General features: G+C 34.8%; 1 protein-coding gene across 3 annotated transcripts; it reads left to right on the forward strand.

Annotated features, from left to right (window-relative positions):
- Positions 1 to 763: 763 nt before the first annotated feature.
- On the forward strand, positions 764 to 19726 carry LOC123562853 (prolyl 4-hydroxylase subunit alpha-1-like). 3 transcript variants are annotated; one of them, XM_045355448.2, is made up of 15 exons: positions 764 to 830; positions 2267 to 2361; positions 2793 to 2956; positions 3728 to 3860; positions 4701 to 4902; positions 7440 to 7491; positions 11697 to 11851; positions 12184 to 12348; positions 12695 to 12768; positions 13776 to 13893; positions 14713 to 14763; positions 15903 to 15992; positions 17752 to 17820; positions 19127 to 19223; positions 19571 to 19726. In XM_045355448.2, exons 2-15 carry the CDS (start codon positions 2288 to 2290, stop codon positions 19654 to 19656), a joined length of 1530 nt encoding a protein of 509 aa, XP_045211383.2. In that variant the 5' UTR covers positions 764 to 830; positions 2267 to 2287; the 3' UTR covers positions 19657 to 19726. The 3 variants fall into 3 exon arrangements, with proteins under 3 accessions (XP_045211383.2, XP_045211381.2, XP_045211382.2); XM_045355446.2 differs by lacking the exon at positions 764 to 830 and having other exon boundaries at positions 2127 to 2361; XM_045355447.2 differs by lacking the exon at positions 764 to 830 and having other exon boundaries at positions 2127 to 2361; positions 12184 to 12297.
- Positions 19727 to 21150: the final 1424 nt, after the last annotated feature.

Consider the following 21150-nt stretch of genomic DNA (forward strand, 5'->3'; position numbering starts at 1 on the left):
TCAAACCTGGATAAAAATTGAAATTGAAGGGACAGAGACAAACGAAACTGAGATTTAAGCAGTTAAAACTTCATATTACACGAAATACAAAAAGATGCTGCGATTCAACTAATTTGAATTTAGCCTTGTAACAAGGTAACCTACCTCTTTAAATACAAAATACGGAGACTTTAAAAAAAAAAAAAACAACAAAGAAATAAACAAAAAACAAGGAGATGTTTAGAACTATGAGACTTTAATCAAGACATTGTAAAAATAATGCAGCATGAATTATACATAGCGATGTTACCGGCGTCCCCGTCCATCAGAACTAATCTTGCGTTTCATCTGACTCGTCTTCGGACAAGCTTTCCCCATCCGCCATGTCAAATTCTATTTCTCCGGTTTCCTCTTGAGTTTTAATTTCGGGCTCTACCTTATTCCGTGATCTCTGTTTTCCGTACTGCAAGAAACGTTTCTTTCTTTTCTTTTCTTTAGATGAACCTTTCTCCAGGTCTGACGTTGTCATTTCACTGCGAACCGCTTTTAGTGAGTTTAGTTTACGCTTCTGTGCATTTAATTCCGTCAAACTTTTCGACTGAAAAAATCTGGTGACAACTAGTTCAACATCGTCTTCAGAATTACTGCAATATGAGGAACAACAAATGAAAGTAATAATTCTTGAAGCTAAAGAACGCTTTTGTCCACCAGAAGCCATGATTATGCATTTTTATTGACGTTACTATGTTGCAAAGATACAACGTCGTCAGTGACGTAAGGACATTATGACGTCATCAGTGTGATATGATAATTCAACAACAATATCTGAATGAAAATAATGCAAAGTCTATGTAAATACTCTCTTTCTTTCAAATTGTCCGACGATTATCCTTTTTCAAGAGTATTTGGATGTATTCGTCATAAGTTCTGTTCTTTTCATTTCAATATATGATTGTTTATTATGTATGTTATGTATGTAATAGTTATAGTATGTGTGAGAGTGTGTTACTAAGATATATCAGAGCTAGAGGTACATCGAGGGTATTTTTCTCTGCACATATCGTCGAGGCCGGTAGCCCGAGACGGATGTGTGAAGAGAAAAATACCGAGATTTACCCCTAGCTCTGATATATCCTCGTAACACACGAGCATTACATATTATAACTGTTTTATCGCATAGTTCTATCATTTCCATTTATTTATTATTTTCATTTATAGATCTATCATTTAAATTTATTTTTATAATCATTTTTACACTTATAATTCCCTTTCTGCACCTCACTGACTGAAACCCATGGTAAGAGAAAAAGTGTTGCGATATATATATCGGAACAGTTTTACTGTGCTGATATATATCGGAACAGTTTCTTTCTTATGAAACTCCATAGAGATTTCCGTGTTGATATATATATCGCAACAGTTTTGTAAGATATCAGCACAGATTCTGTAGTAATAATGTGTTTTACTATGTATAACATGCTGCAAAGATCAAAGGAAAATTGCAGCACTATGCGATAAATATGTAGAAATAAAAATCATATGCAATAAAATATGATTAAACTAATTCAAAGTAAGTTACATCCAAGGAACTAGTCGAATTTGAAGGTTATGTGAATGTTTAATAAAACGACATAATGATAGAATGATAGTAATAATTAATTAAATGACAATAATGTCATCTTGATTTATTTTTACACATGTAAATGTTAATGCAACAATCGGGAAAGTAAAAGAAAAAAAGGATTAGACATACAGATAATTTAGATAATATTATTCCAAACTTTTGGGAGCATAGGACGCAGTCAAGCGCTGTTGACTGAGATTGTTCACTAGAGTTAAAAAAACCACCATTGGCCGCTAACGCAGGCTTAAATGGAATTTTTCTTGCATTTGATTGTAGACAGAATTTACAGAAACATTGAATAGACTACATGATCCCAAAGAATCAGAATTTAAATTATGTCGTTTTTATTACTTCCGGAAATGGATTACTATCAATGTTGATGCATTACCATAAAAAAATATTACAAGATATGAAATATTTAATCAATGGGCTTCACCTGTAATCTTATAAGTCCTCGGGACAATCCAAGCTGTTACATATTCTTACGGGCTAATAAATAATGAGAAACTGTACGTGTGTACAAGCTGCAGATGTTATATGTAATAAGCCGTGTAATATTTAGGAAGAATTATGTACATTATTTTACTTCTGTTTTCGTTATTTTCTTGTCATGTACAGTTTATAAAGATGAATGTTTTTACCTCTGTTTCGAAACTGGAACAGCTAGCACGTGATGAACAAGAAATGCTCGCTTCGCTCGAAATTTACATTCGTGATTCAGAAACTGGCGGAATAGAGGTACCAGAAAATGTTAAAAGGTATGAAAAATGTATTTTACTTACGTTTGGATTATAAATATGTCCATGTGCTTGTATTTTTATGCATTGTTTTTCAAATTTACACGCTTCTTTTATTTGTTAGTAGAAATTACGAAACTTTGAAGTAATGTTACACCTCCACGTATAGCTTTTTATTTATTGCATGTACTAACTAGCAGGCACACTGGTCGCAAAGGCAGAATCACTTGCTGCCAGCAGGCTAAAAGTTAACCTGTAGTGCTACCTTTTACATATATAATGCTATTTCTTGAGATTAAAAAAAGATATCTCTTTATCTTAAATTGATATCTTCAAAACGTAAAGAGATATCACTGAATTCTAAATATTTCCTGCAAGCGCCGAATAAATAGTAAAACAGGTTGTCATCGGTACGTACACTTTATATGTACATGCGGTCTGAATTATTTTAGATTCTACAACGATTTATTAGACACGTCTGTGCGGACAATTCAAGAACATTTCATGGAGAATCCAATAAATGCCTTTCACTTCATACATAGAATGCATGTTACATGGCCAACCGTTATTACAACAATAGATTGTGAACAGTGTACATTGACTACTCCATTGATAGGTAAGGTATGCTTAAATGTAAATAATGCAATTCGATCTCTTGTGAACAATGTACATTGACTGTTCTTTGTAAAGTAGTATTATGCATAACTGTAAAGAGAAAAAATCTTAAGGGTGAAGTTAGCTGAGCTCAGCTCTCTTGTTACAACGTACATTGACTATTCTAGTGAGAAGTAAGACATGCAAATAGTGAAGCTGCTTTGATGTTCAGAGATGTGAGTCTTAAATATTGATGCGGTACCATCAAATGAATTTGAAAACTAGGGATTTTAACGAATAGTTTGGTTAATTACATGACTCCAGATATAAATAACATAGTCTGTGTTATTGACTGGTCCATAGCTCAACGATACATTTTGCTGCGCTCAAGTCAAAACTTGAAGATTATTTCCTCATGTCATGTACACACTTATTGAATGAATTGCCGATGAATAGTCAAAATTATTGCCGTGGTTCGAAAAACCTCAAGCAATTGCTTTGGCTTAAAAAAGTATGCCTTTTCTTAGACCACTTACTCATGGTTGATGATAAGCGACTTTTTATATTTTACCTTATATTGACAAATAGATATCAAGGTAGTTATATAGCCGGAACAGAACAATCTGTACGGAAAGATAATAATATGCAATGATAAGAAAATGAAATGTATGATTGAACAGGTAATATTTGTAGAAACCTTGTCTAATGCCTAGTCAAGATTCACATTTAAAGTTAAGGTTTGCTAGCTTCTTGTTATAATCAAAAATAAAACAACAGTTAGTGTTTTCTTCAGATTTTAAAGCCCGTCTTTCTGGTATTGAGGAACAAAGTGACATCCAAGTGACAAGCGAGGATTTGCAATGGTCTGCTATGGCTGTTGTACGACTATGGCAAACATACAAACTGCACTTGCCATCTCTTTTCAGGTAGCTGTTTCTTTTCAGGTGGATTTTTATGGTGTTTGATTATCCATTGTTTTTTATAATGATAATAATAATGATAATACTAATTATTATTATTATTATTTTTTTTAGATGCTAAACAAAATAAACCACTATAATTTTGTCTTGTGTTTTACGTTCTGGAAATGACATTTTATCGGCGCATATTTAACTGTAAAGACGCAATTACCTGAAAAGACGCAACTACTAGATCTGTCCAATAAAATATGTGTTGAAGCATTACACATAACGAATGGTTGGTTGTAACAAAGTTCCAAACCAAAATATCCTGATTGGACATATGAGATATTTGAAAACCAAAAGAGAATAGCTGGGAAAGCCCAAAAGTAAATATAAATGGGGAGATAACTGTGTGTATTGATATGTTCTTGAGTATAGGCTATGTGATAGGAATGATTTCGATCATCATTTATTAGCACATCTGAGCAAAATGTGCTCGGGTACCCCGGCCCCAACACACACACGCACGCCCGCACGCACGCACGCATGCACATTCATTTAATAAAAATGAATAATAATATATTCTAAATATATTTAGGATATTCTTGTCAGAAAACACAGGCACTATTTCAAAATAATATAACAGACATTTTCCTTGCATAACCATCTCCCTATACTGTTCAAGAAAGCGGTGTAATTCAACTCACGGCCATCTTGTATAAAATTAATTTAGAAATTCGAAGGCAGAAATGTTCTCCCTCATGGCAATGTTTTAACAGATCCGTGTAAATATGAGGAATTATAAATCTACATTTGAGGTGTTTTAGGTTTGTTTATAATTTACCTGTAATCACTTATTTGCAGAGGTCACATTTTAAACGCCAGTACAAATCCACTTTCGTTTGAGGACATTCTCTATATCTGCAATCAACTTGACTTCCGGAATGACTTCTACAAAGAAATTGTGTGGCTCAAAGCGCTGCTCAAAGAAATGACCAACAATAAATTATACAATGACAAAGAAGTAACCAGAGTAATCAAACAAATGGCGGGAGCGTACTCCAAGGTTGATTTTACTTGTGTTATTTCATTTTCGTCCATCTTTATTTGGTTAGCAAATGTGTATACATCAGTCACCTAGAATATTGTGTACGAATTATGAAAACTACGAAAGACCTGTACGAAAGACCGGTAGTGACATTTCAATTTCAAGAATTCACGATTTCTGAGTATGAATTCGTGAAGTAGAAATCATGAAGTATTTAAATGAAATCGAGAATTCTTGAAGTGGTACACCTGTATTCGTGAAATCATGAAATCGTGAATACTTGAATTCTTGAATTTTTGACATGAAATATGGAAATAGTGAATTTCTGAAGTTGTGAATTATTGAATAATTGAAATGTTGAATTATTGAATAATTGAAATGTTGAATTTGTGAAATTGTGAAGAATTGAAATCGAGAATTCTTGAAATTGGGAATTCTTGAAATTGCGAATTATTAAAATATTGAATTATTGAAAAATTGAAATATTGAATATGGAAATCTCGAATTATTGAACTTCAGGAATTCAAGAATTCATGATTTCAAAAATTCACGACTTTTGCGTGAAACTTGGAAATTGATGAATTGCAAGAATTCACGATTTCAAGAATTCAGGATTTTTGAGTGAAATTTAGAAATCGTGAATTTGTGCATTGTTGAACTTCAAGAATTCACGATTTCAAGAATTCACGATTTTTGCACGAAATTTGGAAATTGTAAATTTATGAAATCGTGAATTATTGAACTTCAAGATTTCACGATTTCAAGAATTCACGAATTCAATAGTTCACAATTTTTGCGTGAAATTTAGAAACCGTGAATTTGTAAATTGTTGAACTTCAGGAATTCACGATTTTTGCGTGAAATTTGGAAATCGTGAATTATTGAACTTCAAGATTTCACGATTTCAAGAATTCACAATTTCCAAATTTTACGCAAAATGCGTGAATTCTTGAAATCGTGAATTCATGAATTCTTAAATTTCAATAATTCCCAAATTCACGATTTCCAAATTTCAAGCAAAAATCACGAATTCTTGAAGTTCAATAATTCACGATTTCACAAATTCACGATTTCCGAACTTCACGCAAAATTCGTGAATTCCTGAAATCTTGAATTCGTGAATTCTTGAAGTTCAATAATTCATAAGTTCACTAATTCACAAATTTTTGCGTGAAATTTAGAAATCGTGAATTTGTAAATTGTTGAACTTCAGGAATTCACGATTTTTGCGTGAAATTTGGAAATCGTGAATTTGTGAAATCGTGAATTATTGAACTTCAAGATTTCACGATTTCAAGAATTCACAATTTCCAAATTTTACGCAAAATGCGTGAATTCTTGAAATCGTGAATTCATGAATTCTTAAATTTCAATAATTCCCAAATTAACGATTTCCAAATTTCAAGCAAAAATCACGAATTCTTGAAGTTCAATAATTCACGATTTCACAAACTCACGATTTCCGAACTTCACGCAAAATTCGTGAATTCCTGAAATCTTGAATTCGTGAATTCTTGAAGTTCAATAATTCATAAGTTCACTAATTCACAAATTCATTGTTTCCAAATTTCACGCAAAATCGTGAATTCTTGAATTCGTGAATTATTGAAGTTCAATAATTCACAAATTCATGATTCCCAAATTTCACGCAAAGTTCATGTCAAAAATTCAATATTTCAATTATTTAATATTTCAGTATTTGAAAAATTCACAATTTCAAAAAATTCTCAATTTCAATTATTCAAGATTTCAATAATTCAGAATTTCACAAATTCAAGATTTCAGTTATTCAATATTTCACAACTTCATGAATTCACGATTTCCATATTTCATGTCAAAAATTCAAGAATTCTATTATTCACGATTTCATGATTTCACAAATACCACTTCAAGAATTGTCGATTTCATTTAAATACTTCATGATTTCTACTTCAAGAATTCATAATCAGAAATCATGATTTCTTGAAATTGAAATGTCACCACCGGTCTTTGGTAGAATCGTGTTGTTCATGATTTCATACTTCATGATTCACGAAATTATAAAAAAGGTCTGAAGTCTTGAAGTGTGAAGTCCTGAAGTTCATGATTTCATACTTCAAAATTTCGTACTTCATAATTGCACGTTTTCAGAAATAAAGAGATCGTGTGAGATCGTAAAGTATAATTTCTTACTTCACTATTTCACGTTTAATGAAATTGTAAAAGAATCGTGAAGTCGTGAAGTGTGAAATCATGAAGTTTATACGAAAGACCGGTAGGGACATTTCAACTTCATGAATTCACGACTGTAACTTCATGAATTCACGATTTCAACTTCGAGAATTCACGATTTCAACTTCTTGAATTAACGATTTCAACTTAAATATCTGTAACACTTCCATGACTTCTGAAGAATAGACCCTAGTAATAGTTTTTAACGTTAATGTCTTCCACTATATGCTTAACTGAATAATTCGGATATTGAATTATTTGAAAAAAAATGTTTTCTTTAACCCTAGTAATCATTCAGCTACATAACGTATAATGCTCAAGATATCGGTCATGTTTATTTGTAGTATGGCATGCCGTGGGAATCTGTTGATCTGTTGGAAAAGCTAATTACGACGGGTATGTATGCAATGAATGATATAATACTGTTATCATAGATGTAAATAAAATAATTTTATTTTTCTATTTAATTATTACAACCCATATTATGAGTATATCATGGTATGTTTTACTGCTGCATAGACTGGCGTTAGACATCAAGTATCCAGTTCGGCGTCGGGCTGTTTTACGTCAGACTGGACTATTCTAATTTAAGACTTGGTTTTTGTGCTCCAAAACTATTTTGGAGGCACTTAATGTTGCCCTTCCGTCTGCCCTCGGTCCAAATTTGTGTCATGCATGTCTCAAAAATAATTTTAAACAGAGTCATCAAACCTCACAGGATTGTTAGTCTGCATGTTGTGCACCAGCGGTTTTAATTTGGATCTAACAAAGCAAGACTAGAGTTATGATCCTTTACTTCATCAAAAATTTGCGCTAAAGATTGTGTCGCATGTATCTCATGAAGTATTTAACCTAGGAAAATGAACGACTACATGAATATTATTCAACGTGTTTAATTGTGCACCTCTTTGTTTACTCTTCAAGCCCAGAGTTATGACCCTTGACTTAGTCAAAATATGCGTTAAGGGCATATATGTTTGTGTCCCATGTATCTGAAACTGTGCTTAACCTAGAGTCACAAATATGTAACATGTGAATTGTGCACCTGATGTTCTGTTTGGGAATTCACTCAGCTAGATCGCAGCTATGGTCCTTGACATAATGAAAAATACATATATTGTGCTTTAAATTTTGTGTTGCACATATCTTATAAAGTATTTCTCCTAGATTCTACTGATGGAATCTATCCCGGGACTTTTGTGCGATAGAAGCCAGTGTCCCATCTGCCAGCCCATGGTTGGCTAAAACTTGTTGAAGACCACTTGAGAAAGGTCAAAAGGTTTTGCGACAGAAGAAGAGGGCATATCGCAAGACCAAACAGACTGGCAGCGACGAAGACCTTGATGCATATAAGAGACTTCAGAAGGATACTAGGCGGGAATGTCGTCGTGCTCACAATTCATATGTGAATGACATAGTAAGTGACAACAACTGAAAGACGATATATTCCTTTATTAAATGGAGGCGTTGTGACAATAGCGGAGTATCTTTTCTTCGGAATAATGGTGTGTCATACAAGACCCTAATACGAAAGCAATGTAGATGTCAGTCTACAGGGTGTCACCAAACTGCTGAGGGACCTAGCCCTGGGACCAGATGCAGTTCCAACAAGCTTCTTGCAGGACTATGCAGATTAACTTACCCATGCGCTGACATTAATCTTTCAGGCATCGCTACAACAGGGTTGCGCCCCCTCAGATTGGAAGGCCGCCAACGTCACTCCATTCTTTAAGAAAGGAGATAGAAGTAGTCCCTCTCAACTACCGTCCCATCTCGCTAACATCAGTTTGTAGTAAACTCCTGAAGCATAACTTACATTCTCAAATCATGAAACACCTGGAAAAATACAACTTACTATGCGACCAACAACATGGTTTCAGGAAAAGGCAGTCCTGTGTGAGCCAACTTCTCCTCACCATTCATGATCTAGCTGCAGCCCTAGATGACGGGGAGCAGATAGACACCATCTTGCTCGATTTTAGTAAGGCGTTTGACAAAGTACCCAATGAGCGGTTATTGTACAAGCTGCATCACTATGGCATCCGGGGTAACGTACTCCAGTGGATACTAAGTTTTCTATTAGACAGGGGCCAACAAGTGGTCGTTGAGAACTGCACCTGTTACCTCCGGTGTCCTTCAGAGGTCCGTGATTGGTCTTCTCCTTTTTCTCCTGTACGTTAACGACATGCAACAACAGTCTCCTCCATTACTAGTCTCATTGCTGATGACAGTCTTCTGTACAGGAAGATTAGGTTTTCGCAGGATTTCTTGATCTTACAGAAGGACCTTGACTGATACTAGAAATGGGAAGAGGACTGGCAGATATCTTTCAACCCCAGCAAATGTGAAGTCATCATGTTCTCCTGCAAGAGAAACCCATCGTGCGCATCCTACACGATTCACGGTCACACATTAGCGGTTGCAAAGACTGGAAGGTACTTGGGGGTAACTCTGTCTGAGGACCTTTCCTGGAAACCACATGTTGAGACAGTGGTCAAGAAAGCAAACAACAGCCTAGCTTTCCTACGCCGCAACCTACAAAGCTGTCCAAGTAACATTAAGGATAGATGTTATTCGTCGTTGGTCCGGCCCATACTGGAATATGCTGCCCCAGCCTGGGATCCCCACACTCAGACGTGTATTCAGCCACTTGAAACTGTGCAGCGAAGAGCTGCCCGCTTTGTAACTGGGGATTACCACACAACCAGCAGGACCAGCAACATGATCAGCCAACTAGGTTGGCAGACTGCAGCAGCGTAGATGGTAAAGGTCATCATGGTATACCGTATTGTGTACGGCCTTGTGGACATAGACCCTGCCTCCCCACTACCACACCTCAGCTGCCATCAATAGGGCTACCACTACAAGATTCATGGTTCCCGTCTGCAGAACAGATTCATACCGGCACTCCTTCTTTCCATCCAGTATTCGGTTATGGAAACACTCTGTCAGCTCACCTGACAGGAGCCACTACCATAGAGGCTTTCAAGGCGGGCATCGTCTGTATTCCAATGTAAATACACCAGCAATATTACCATCTTAACCTGCACTTGTTTGTGCCTCACATCCATATTGTAAAGTTTCACTTGTACGACTATGCTCCAGAGTGGGCCATGTGCAATATTGGAAGACGAAGAGTCAGGAAACCATGTACAGTGACAAGAAGTGGGGACAGCTTGGTCATATGGACACGCATCTAGTCTGTTTTAAATTTATTTCTGTTTATCATTGAAGATGAGAATGAAAACTAAATACAATGCTAAGTGATTATTCTGTTTTGATAACACTTACCAACCATAGCAATCGGACGTAGTTAAAGATTGAAATAAATGTGCAACAAAAGGTTGATAAGCTTTTGTGGATTAATATTGTACTGCCAGTTAAAATTGAGTAAAATCTCACATGCGGAAGTCATGCATATTTTTCGATATACATCTGAATATCAACTGATGGACACATGCAAAATGGTATTCGCTGTTCGGAAATTGGTTGAAATGTTATAACGATTGTTTAACCGATCGAGCAGACGACACTATATTTTGCAGTCAGCACCAAGTTGCACTCATTTTGTACCTTTTTATGATTATCTTATTACAGCTGTCACGGCTCAATAAAATTACGTCCAGTTCTTGTGTTATGTTATCTTCAAAATAATGGATTGTTAAATAACGTTCCCAACTTCCATTGAAATAAGCCAATATTTGAAGGAGGCAATGACAAAATCGTTAGTGTGAAGTTAGAAAATTGCAGAATATATTTTACCTCTCATGTCAGTGGGTTGCTCGGATGGTAGACACTTTCGGTTTCCGATTAATAATAAAGTAATCTTGTGGTTAATAGCTTACCCCAATTGCTGCTTTGATGTCAGTATGTCAAAGGTCAAAGTTGCAGTGACCTTGAAACTGAAAACGGGTTTCGATGAATAACTAGAGAACACTTAGACATGCAGTAGTCAAATATAGATTGAGTGCATGTGGATAATAGATTGACCCTATTGCTTTTGCTATCAGTAGGCCTAAAGCATAGACCACAGTTCCTGAAAATGTTTCAAACCAATAATTCTAACACTTTTAAGATTTTCTATGATATAAACAAAGGAGGATTTTACCGTGTACTGTCTCGTATCGCAAAATGACCTACTTTTAGCGCCAAGGGAAGTTATGCATCCATTTACGCCTAAAAAGGATTCCAGATTAGTACCCCTTCCTGGTGTAATTCGAACGTGTTAGAATGGAAATAGACTTTAGTTTTGCGTGCTTTGTTGGAAAATAAAACACGTTATAAAACACGTTTCTTTTTTCTCGTTTAGATGCGTCGTAATTAATCACTCATGCCTTCGGCCTTTGTGATTAGATTACATCTGAACTCAAAACCGTGTTTTATTTGCCAGCATATCACGCAAAACTAAATTCTGTTTCCCAACTTGAAAACGCACTGGGATTAGCAAAATTGCATTGAGCGATAACCTGCGTTCAACAAATTATCCCTTTATCGTTGGATCACTATGTCAAAGGTCAAGGTCGCAGTGACCTCGAGAGTCAAATGAGATATCTGTGCAGTCTTTATAGCTTAACTACATAACTTTATATCTTATCTTATAGCAAACGCAAATGACCATGCTAAGTTGAAACGAGATTTAGCATTCTATAGGACCAAAATAAAAGATGATTCCGAGAGAGAGATTGAGCTGAAACCAAGCGAGGTAGACTTAGCGAAGTTGCATTATGAAGCATTGTGCAGAGGACATGTGACCAGAGTAAGTGTTAAAAAACACATGTTCCATTTAACCTTTATCGAAGCTTATTAGCCAAAAGTAAGAAGGGTGCTGGTCCGCCAACGCACACTACTTACCCGTGTGAATTTATTCATAGTACGTATTATATAAACTGTACAGCCTGCTCACGTGATATTATCTGTAATTTATTCTTTTCAACAACGTATTCTAAATTTCCAAATGGAGCCTCAGGAAAATTATCACACTAAATTTCTTTCCCTGTTCACGATTTAGTGGCACCACATTAAAAGTTAAATTATATACCATGTTGCTTGCGAGAATAACACATTCAGTCTTAATTTTATTGTTTTCAGAAGCGCAAGATTTTATCTCGGCTACGTTGCATTCATCGTAAAACTTCAGTGCCGATTTATCGCGTGAAAGAAGAAATCCTGAACTATGACCCTCGTGTATCGCTGTTCCACCAGGTATTAACAAACACTGAAATAACTGGTATCAAGGATCAGGCAATGAAAATGGTAAGTAAAAGTAGAAGACATTGGCGTTTCCAGAATTTTGGGTAAGGCCGAATTTGAGAGGCCACGGAAAATGTTAAGCATAAACATCAATCTAATAACCGAGCTATGCAGCGGTCCTAATGTAGAATGAAATCATGTTTAAACGTGTTTCACAGAAGACACTGGCTTTAGAGTTTCCTAATAGATCTATCTAAGAAGATATCAGCCACACGCCCCTAGATAAAAGTTTACATTTTAGTTGCTATAGCACAATTTACAGTAAATTAAAGTCATGAATTCATTTCAGTAAAATACTACTAAGGTTTTCGTAGTCATGCAGACCAGCAGTTATGTTTTTATTTTCAAGCTAAGAACTTCATCGATTGTCGGTGATGGTCCGAGACAAAGTCTGAAAGAGTTTAATTATCGAGTCAGCCAAACGTAAGTGTTGTTGCTAATGTTTATGCAGTGTGGGTTTCATTCATGTTAAAGGTCCAATACTAAGGAAAGTGAACATTTTAATTTCTTTTAAAAAGCACAGAAACTATTTCATTTTATTGGAAAATGAAAGTTGGTATGTAGAAATTCGAAATAAATCGCAGTATATGTACAATTATTTTTCTATGAAGTATGAAGAAAGTTAAAAAGACCTGGGGGGTCATTCTGTCGATTCATTGAAATTTCAACATAATACACATACATTTCTTTGAGTTCCAAAGACCTTCTGTAAATTTGGACCTGCCAATCTTCATTATTTAGTGTCTTGCAGAAGTCTATGCACTGGCTATGAAAATAATTGCCAACTCACTTTCCCTTAGTAATGGACCTTTAATATGTTTAGAAAAATAATGCAGGCAAATATGAAATATTTTACGGTTCACATCAAGTAATTGTGACATACATGCAATATATTTGCCTAGCTCGTTTCCTGTCTTACAGCTATAACATTTGAGCCGCATCATGAGAAAACTAACATAGTGTGTTTGCGACCAGCATGGATCCAGACCAGCCTGCGCATCCGCATCCGCTCAGTCTGGTCAGGATCCATGCTGTTCGCTTTCAAAGCTTATTGCAATTAGAGGACCCGTTAGCGAACAGCATGGATCCTGACCAGACTGTGCGGATGCGCAGGCTGGTCTGGATTCATGCTGGTCGCAAATGCACTATGTTGGTTTTCTCATGGTGCGGCTCATTTAGTCTGACGTACGAGCAAAGCCTTTGTACTTTTGCTCATAAAATATACAGACGAACTCCGAACCAGCACTAAGTAAACCTCAGTAAATTACACACAGAGAATTCAAAGCTAAATATTATTCCAAGTAGATCTGAATATCATCTTGCCTTGTTCAGTGCCAAAATTTTCGCAATTCGTAAATTATACATTATATAAAAATGCTTTGTTAAAATGAAGCAGGATCATTCAGTGTTTTATTGTATGTGTTTTCCAGTGCATGGCTACCGGATCATAGCTCAGATTTGGTTAAGAGTGTTAGCAACCGTATAGAATTGATAACTGGTTTGAGCACACAACAGTTCCGTTCATTTTCTCATGCTGAAGACTTGCAAGTAAATGTTAAACATTATCATTCCATTACTTCGAGTCTAAAATTACTAAATGACAATTTAACTACAATATAAGTCCTTGGTATGGTATTTGTCAAATATCAACAATCTTCAGAAAAATATGCGGGTATATAATAAAATAAGGAAGTTTTAATTACAGTTCAGCTGTATGACGTAATTTCTCTAAAAGTAAGATAAAAAAAGCTTTATAAAAAGCTCGACATCTATTGAAAGTATCCAGGCTACCTAGAACTTCCCTAAACATGATTATTCAAATGTGTATTTAGTTTTTAAAGCTTTTTAGAAATTGGTTATTGGTGTTATTGTTGCTTAAGGGCGTTGCCCGAATGCTAATGTAGATTTAGGTGCTCAGGCATGACCTGTTGTTTAATCAAGAAATAATTTATAGCAAAAGAGTGCTTTAACACTATTTATGCACGATGGGCGGTTATACGTCGGGTGTAATAATTTCACGAGGGCGCAGCCCAAGTGAAATTATTTGTACGACGTTTTACCGCCCGAGTGTATAAATAGTGTTAAAACACGGTTTTGCTATAAATTATTTCAATTCTAATATGCCCTTAATCTAAAACAGTAGATAAAATATAGTAGCGCTCTTTCTTGGTCGCAAGAAAAACTTTGACGTCACCGCACGTTAACGTGGCGTCATTCTAGCGTAAGCGTGCTTTAACAGAAACAAGCATATTAGATTGAGTTATTTATCATATACCTTAACGTAACTTCCGTTTAATAGCACGATACTCTGTGTTCCAAAATCTGCTTATTCTGTTATGTTACTTTAACTAACTAGTATTATTGTAGGTACTGAACTATGGTGTTGGTGGAATGTATGAAGCTCATTTGGACTGTCTTGTGAGTTATGCTGATATGTTATTTATTGCATACTATTGTGTGATCAAACAAATCACAAGATTGTTTTTAATTTGAATTTCTACAATACTTTGCAAGATCGTGATATTTTTAAGGTCTTAAAGGGCGGGAGTAGCACGTGTTTCATCTTCTTTCTCTTCTTCTTACTTGGTGTATTGATGTTTTTCCCTGTGCAAAAGTCTGTTTACGCTAATATATCAACAAATAAAGCCTAATTTGAAAATCGAAATTAATAATTGGAAAATACCCTATCAAAATCGTTATTTGAATTCAAACCTAATCAAGATTTTTTTGAAAATTTAAAAAGGTTCCTATTTTCATCCTTAGAGTTCTTTAGATTGATATATAAAATGAATGGTAGTACAATGTATCTTGGCTTTATAGAGCACTGTTCCGCAAGAGATGCCTAATTTGTCCATTATGTTGCTAGCTGTTTAGTAAATTATATTCCAGATAGTTCTTGGAAATCTATATATTATTCCTCCCTCAAAACAAATTCAAGCGGTGAGAAATTCTAAATTATACTGACAAATATTAAATTTATCATAGAATATCCATAGTGGGGTACGTCCTATTTTCCTTAGTAAGTTCCGGTCCGTTTGGGCACCATTCATTTAAACTAAATTTTGACTGAAGTTTGATACTTCTAAAATTAAAAAAAAAACTTCTTTTACACAGAAGCAGCATAGTTTTATAAAATATTCATTTTTTGAAATGATATTAAAGTAGACTTTTAACAGCTACGAGGGTCGATCCAAAAGTAATGTCACAGGAGCCATAAAAATGTGTATAATGAAAACAAAATAATGAAAATTCCAGCCCAGGTACCTTGATATATTTGCGATAATTTTTGAAAATATTATAAGAATGTACTGCTTTACTTAGATATCTACATGCACAGACAGCATGGTAACGATGGTCGCCGCTCGTTACTGACGTTATTGACATCAGAAACTAATGTAACTGTGCTATCATAATTGAATTAGTTTCCACCATTATATTATTTCTATACTAATAGAACGGCGAATACATGCGCAACGGATGCAGTGACATGACTTCTGGATCAGCCCCCATATATATATCATTTTAAAGACATGTACAGAATTTTACTTTTTATTCAGAACGCACTGATACATATAAATCCAGTACGTGCTGAAGATACAGTGTTTTTACGAGGCACGGGAGATCGAGTGTCGACGTGGATGTTTTACGTTAGTTGCTATTAGTCACATACTGGTCAAAGATTTTAGATCATTTTTTTCTGGTTCGGTCGACGATTCTATTATTTTTACATGGACCGTAACAGGGCCACCAGTGTTACAGCTGTAAAAGACATGTATTCTAGAATTACAGCTTTAAAAGACCTGTAAGCGGAATATGACCAAAATACAGTTGTAGTTTACAGGTGTAGAAATATTCACGTTTCCAAAAATAAAACTGTAAACATTTCACAGTTAAAAGTTACAATGGTAAAACTGTTTTGTCTCAAAATTGCAGCTGTAGATGATATTTTTGGAGGGAAGAAAAGAATTGTCGCACATCTTTAATGTATTATGGCAGGATAAAACTGAATTTCAGCGAGACACCACACCTTTAAAATATAAGAATTTTAACTGTAATGGAGTAAGTGAACTCGTTTAAATATCTAATACTAGTATTGTTGTACAAGGACCTGAATATGCACAAACATTAATTATTTACAAACTGACGAGTTTAAGAGAAATAATTACAACATTGTAATGTTTTCATGATAGATATTTTTCTAAACAAGATCTGATGGATAGTTGCTACTTTGCAACTCTTGAATTTAGCAACTTCAATACTGTAATAAACATATTTCATATTCTTTTTACTGTACTAGGGCATTTATTTTGCCTATTTGTAGTAATTGCTACCATTTCTTGAGTGTTACAATTCATCCTTAAACTTTTTTACCTGTGCTTCTGCCCAAGCAAATAATGCCCATTTTCAACACCTATAACATTTCTACAGAATGTAACTTTTAGGCTTATTTACAGCTGTAACTTTTGTTTTTCATTTTTACAACTGTAAATATCTAATTTGTATAATTTGAACTGTTTTACAGTCGTTATACAACTGCAAAATGACATTTTTACAACAATAAAATCAGTGTTGCTATATCAAGACTACTGGTATTCGCGACTGTAATTTGGAACACAAATACATGTCTTTTTTACAGCTGTAAAATTTCGTGCAGGCATAACAAGACCATGTGTACAACATGTATGTAATTACACGATTTTTCTCAGTATTCCTACCTATAAAATCCATTGATCTCTTAAGACTGCCTTCGGGTAAAAAATAAAATGTTACATATGAATAACTGTTGAAAAACAAATATCAGCCTAAGTTCAGACATTATAGCATTATACATTGTAATATTGTATACAACAGCATTATCTCGTATATACATCATTGAGGTGGTTACATTGCAGCTGACAGAAATGGTCCCCTATTGTATGACAATACCTCATTTATGTTTTATTTAGCTCTTCACAAAGCGATTTTTTTTACATTTTTACCGTAAGATGGGGTCCTCTAAAACCTAGTATTTACTCTTGACATGATATTTTTTACCGTGAATGGCAAAAGAAAGTGTTTTGAAAGGATTAACGAGGAGTGTAAATGCAAAACACTCACTTCTGTATATGCGTTTTCTGTTAGATAGTTTACACACGTCTTTCGATATTCCTAAATCTCGTTTTCTTACAAAATGAAAACTGTAATTATAAAAACGTGATTTTTCACATTGATAAATCGTAATACAACTTTTCTTAATAAAGCATTTTAAATGAACTCGATCTGAAAAACTTTGAGTCTTAAAACTGGAATTTCTAATTAGATATGTTTATTAATTAACGATCTTTTTTCCGATGTTAAACTTCCAAAATTTATAATATGTCATTACAGTTCAAAGAGATTTTCAATAAGATAAAATTTCTGTTGCAGCTAAATGATGTCCAAGCTGGAGGCGCAACAGTGTTTCTGGATCTTAATATCACCGTTCCGGTAGAAAAGGTGGGTTAAATGCATTCGTTTCTTGTAAAATAATGCTACAGCTCACCAAGAGGGCTCAATTGATATGGCACATAACTTTCACCAAGAGGGTCGTGTGTTCGAGCCCTCGACAAAGCGGACATTGTCATACTAGTACTCTTATGTAACAATAAACAGGCAAATATTTATGACAGAAAAATGTTAAATGGCGGTTATTCATTTTCTTTAAAAAGTTAAGAAAGATTAAAGTCGTTATCCGATTAATTTAAAGTTTTGCAAACTACGTTTACAGACAGTTTGACAGTTCAGTATACGTGCGTGTTAGTAAGTCATTCTTTTATTATAATGGTCTCTGCTTTATGATTTACATGAAACATACAGTAAATATCCGGCCCAATGGGGTATCATAATTTCAGAGACTAAGAGTACTAATTGAATATATCATTATCTCTGACAAATTTTACCTTTATACAAAACATAGCATGAAAATAATCAACAAATATATGTATTAGGAATGCTTGGTGATTTAAGAAACAACATATCCCAAACAGGATAAAATCTTTGTGCGAAGTCCAATCCATATTGAATACTCTTTTAACAAACGAGTATTGTCTTCAGGTAAAGTCTGTTCCAATCCCGATATCTTAATATAGTAATTCATCGCCCATAATTGGTCGGGAGCAATCCCTATTTCCAGAGAATGGAAGTGTTGACGTAAATCTGTGTAGCCCAAGAAAATAACGGAGAAAACGACTTTGTATATTGTCAGTAGCTTGTGAATTTTCAAAACGCCAGCCACATGCGTTTTTTATCTAAAATTGGAACTATGCAAGATTCATACAGTCTTTCAAGTAACTTAAATCCGCAGTCCTTAAAACTTTGAATCTGTGTAAGTGACTCGCTCGTGTACTTGATTGTATGTGACACGTGCGTACGTGTGATTGTATTTGACATGTACGTGCGTGTGCGTGCGTATAAGTGTATCAATCACTAAACCTAATAAAGAAGAAAGCTACATGATAATGTTCAAGGTTTTGAACTGCATAAAGTGGTGAACAAGTATTTTCGTCTAAATTTTGTTAAAAATACTTTTTTTCTGAATTGTTACACCGAAGCCACGCATTGAAATACGACATTGTGCACGTTCATGTACACTACATTTACGTGTACAAATATGAAGTCTAAACTTATTTATTATTTCGCAATTCTTTCCCTCGTTTATATAGTTTTTTCCCAGTCGGCAGTCCTTTTTGAAAAAAAAAATCTTTGTGTTTTCTTGTGTCTATTTCACACTGCCGTTGTCACTGTATTTCATTTCTAAACGTAGGGTGCTGCAGTGTTCTGGTACAATATCAGAAGAAATGGAGAAATTGACGAAAGGACTCGGCATGCTGGGTGTCCCGTACTCATAGGCTCTAAATGGGGTAATGGCCATACTAATAATACATATATATATAATAAAAACAGTGGAAACACAGGTCGCCCAACACGATATACACGAAAATGTTGCAGACTCGATATGCTCATGGATATATTATATATGCATGATATATAGTATTTTATGCAAACTTGATTCTTTAAAAGATGGTGATTTTTTTCACTATACGTGTGATATAAGCTCATAGTCATTGAATATTAAATAAGGTCCGTTGTGCTTTATGTTAATTATCTTAAATGCGGTTAGTTACGTTTATTAAAATATTTATTTTACACAGCTTAAAACTGAATGATGTATAAACTGTATAGTGTATCTCTTTATTTTTCATTTTAGTGGCAAATAAATGGATACGACAGCATGGACAAATATTTCGAAGGAAATGTGGAAAGAACATTAATTCTATAGACACTCGATTGTGACAACACTGTTTTGATAGAATCTATAGACTATGTATATCATGAGAAAAAAAACATAGATTATTTCATGTTATTTAGAAAATAGTATCGTATGCACATACTTTTTAAACGCCCATCTGAAAAACGGGACGTATAATGGGAACGCCCTTGGTGGGTGGGTGGTTGGTCCGGCGGCGTCCACAAACTTTGTCCGAAGCATTTCTTCTTCAAGCATGTAGGGATTTCGATGTAACTTGGCACAAATTTTCTCCATCATGAGACAGTGTTTTGCGCAAGAACCAGGTCCCTAGGTCTAATAGTCCAAGAAATCCGTGCATAAAAAGGGTCGAATTGTGCACCTTCTGTGAAAAACATGAAACTTGGCACGGTAGTACATAAATATAATACGCTTCATTTAAGACTGAGAAGGTTTGTGGTCACAATAAGGTAAATAGTTTTCCCTATATATTCTATATAAAACTGACCTTTTTTAAAGAGCTACCAAACATACACATAAACAAACCATTTCAGAGAACAAATCCTAACCTCATTTTAAAGAGTTATGATAAATCTGATATAAAATGAAGAGAAAAGTAGGGGTCATGTATCTTCTAAAGGAGATTTCTATGGTCACATTTGCTTACTGTAAACTGACATCAAAATCATACTGCTGTGACCTGGAAGTATTACTCATACTAAAATTGAGCTTGAGTTCACCAAATACAACCTGCGCTCCCATTTTTCCTACCAAAATGTCAAAAATACATCCACAATGAAATTTAAACAGAAACTAGCTTCAATTTAGACCTCTGTTGCCATGCCAAGTGAAAAATTAGTGTTCAAATACCTGGCAGCCATTACGCGAATAGACCAGATGGCTCCCACGCTGGTTCCTTTAGTTTAGTTAGGCCTATAAGAAAAACTATTTTTCTGTAATAGTCTCAATTTCATTTGTATAGTACCAGTAACATATCTGCATGAAAAATACCAAGTTTCAGCTTGATTAAATCAGTTTTCCAGGTTTTATGGCATTTTCAGTAATGCGGGTCCCTGTGCCAATTTTCCTTCAAAATTGATGGCGCGACATAATTTTTAACCAGTACTTCTAGCAAGAGCTGGTTTTGCCCTATTTCATAAATTTTCACCATAATTTGCAAGCAAATTACACACTAACACTTTGAAATATACCAAATGTCCCCTCTGAAAGGTATAGATGGGCAAAATTTAGAGTGTATATGTGCATTTTTTAAAAAAAAAATACACCCAACACAGTGAAAATGTGATTTTTTGGGTTTTTATCAATTTTTGCAGCAAAATGTCAATGAAATGCTCGTTTTTTACCAAAATCTGACCAAACTAGTTCATTTATATCAATATCTGGACAAATCTCAATTTTTGCCCACATTTTCTTATAGGTCACACCCAGTAAACACCTGACGTCGTACCGACGTTGGTTAGACGTTGGATTTTGGTCGCGACGTCGGCGACCTGATCCAAGTCTAACCAACGTCATATCCA

This window comes from Mercenaria mercenaria, chromosome 2 (genome assembly GCF_021730395.1).
Source record: "Mercenaria mercenaria strain notata chromosome 2, MADL_Memer_1, whole genome shotgun sequence".
Lineage (NCBI taxonomy): Eukaryota > Metazoa > Mollusca > Bivalvia > Venerida > Veneridae > Mercenaria > Mercenaria mercenaria.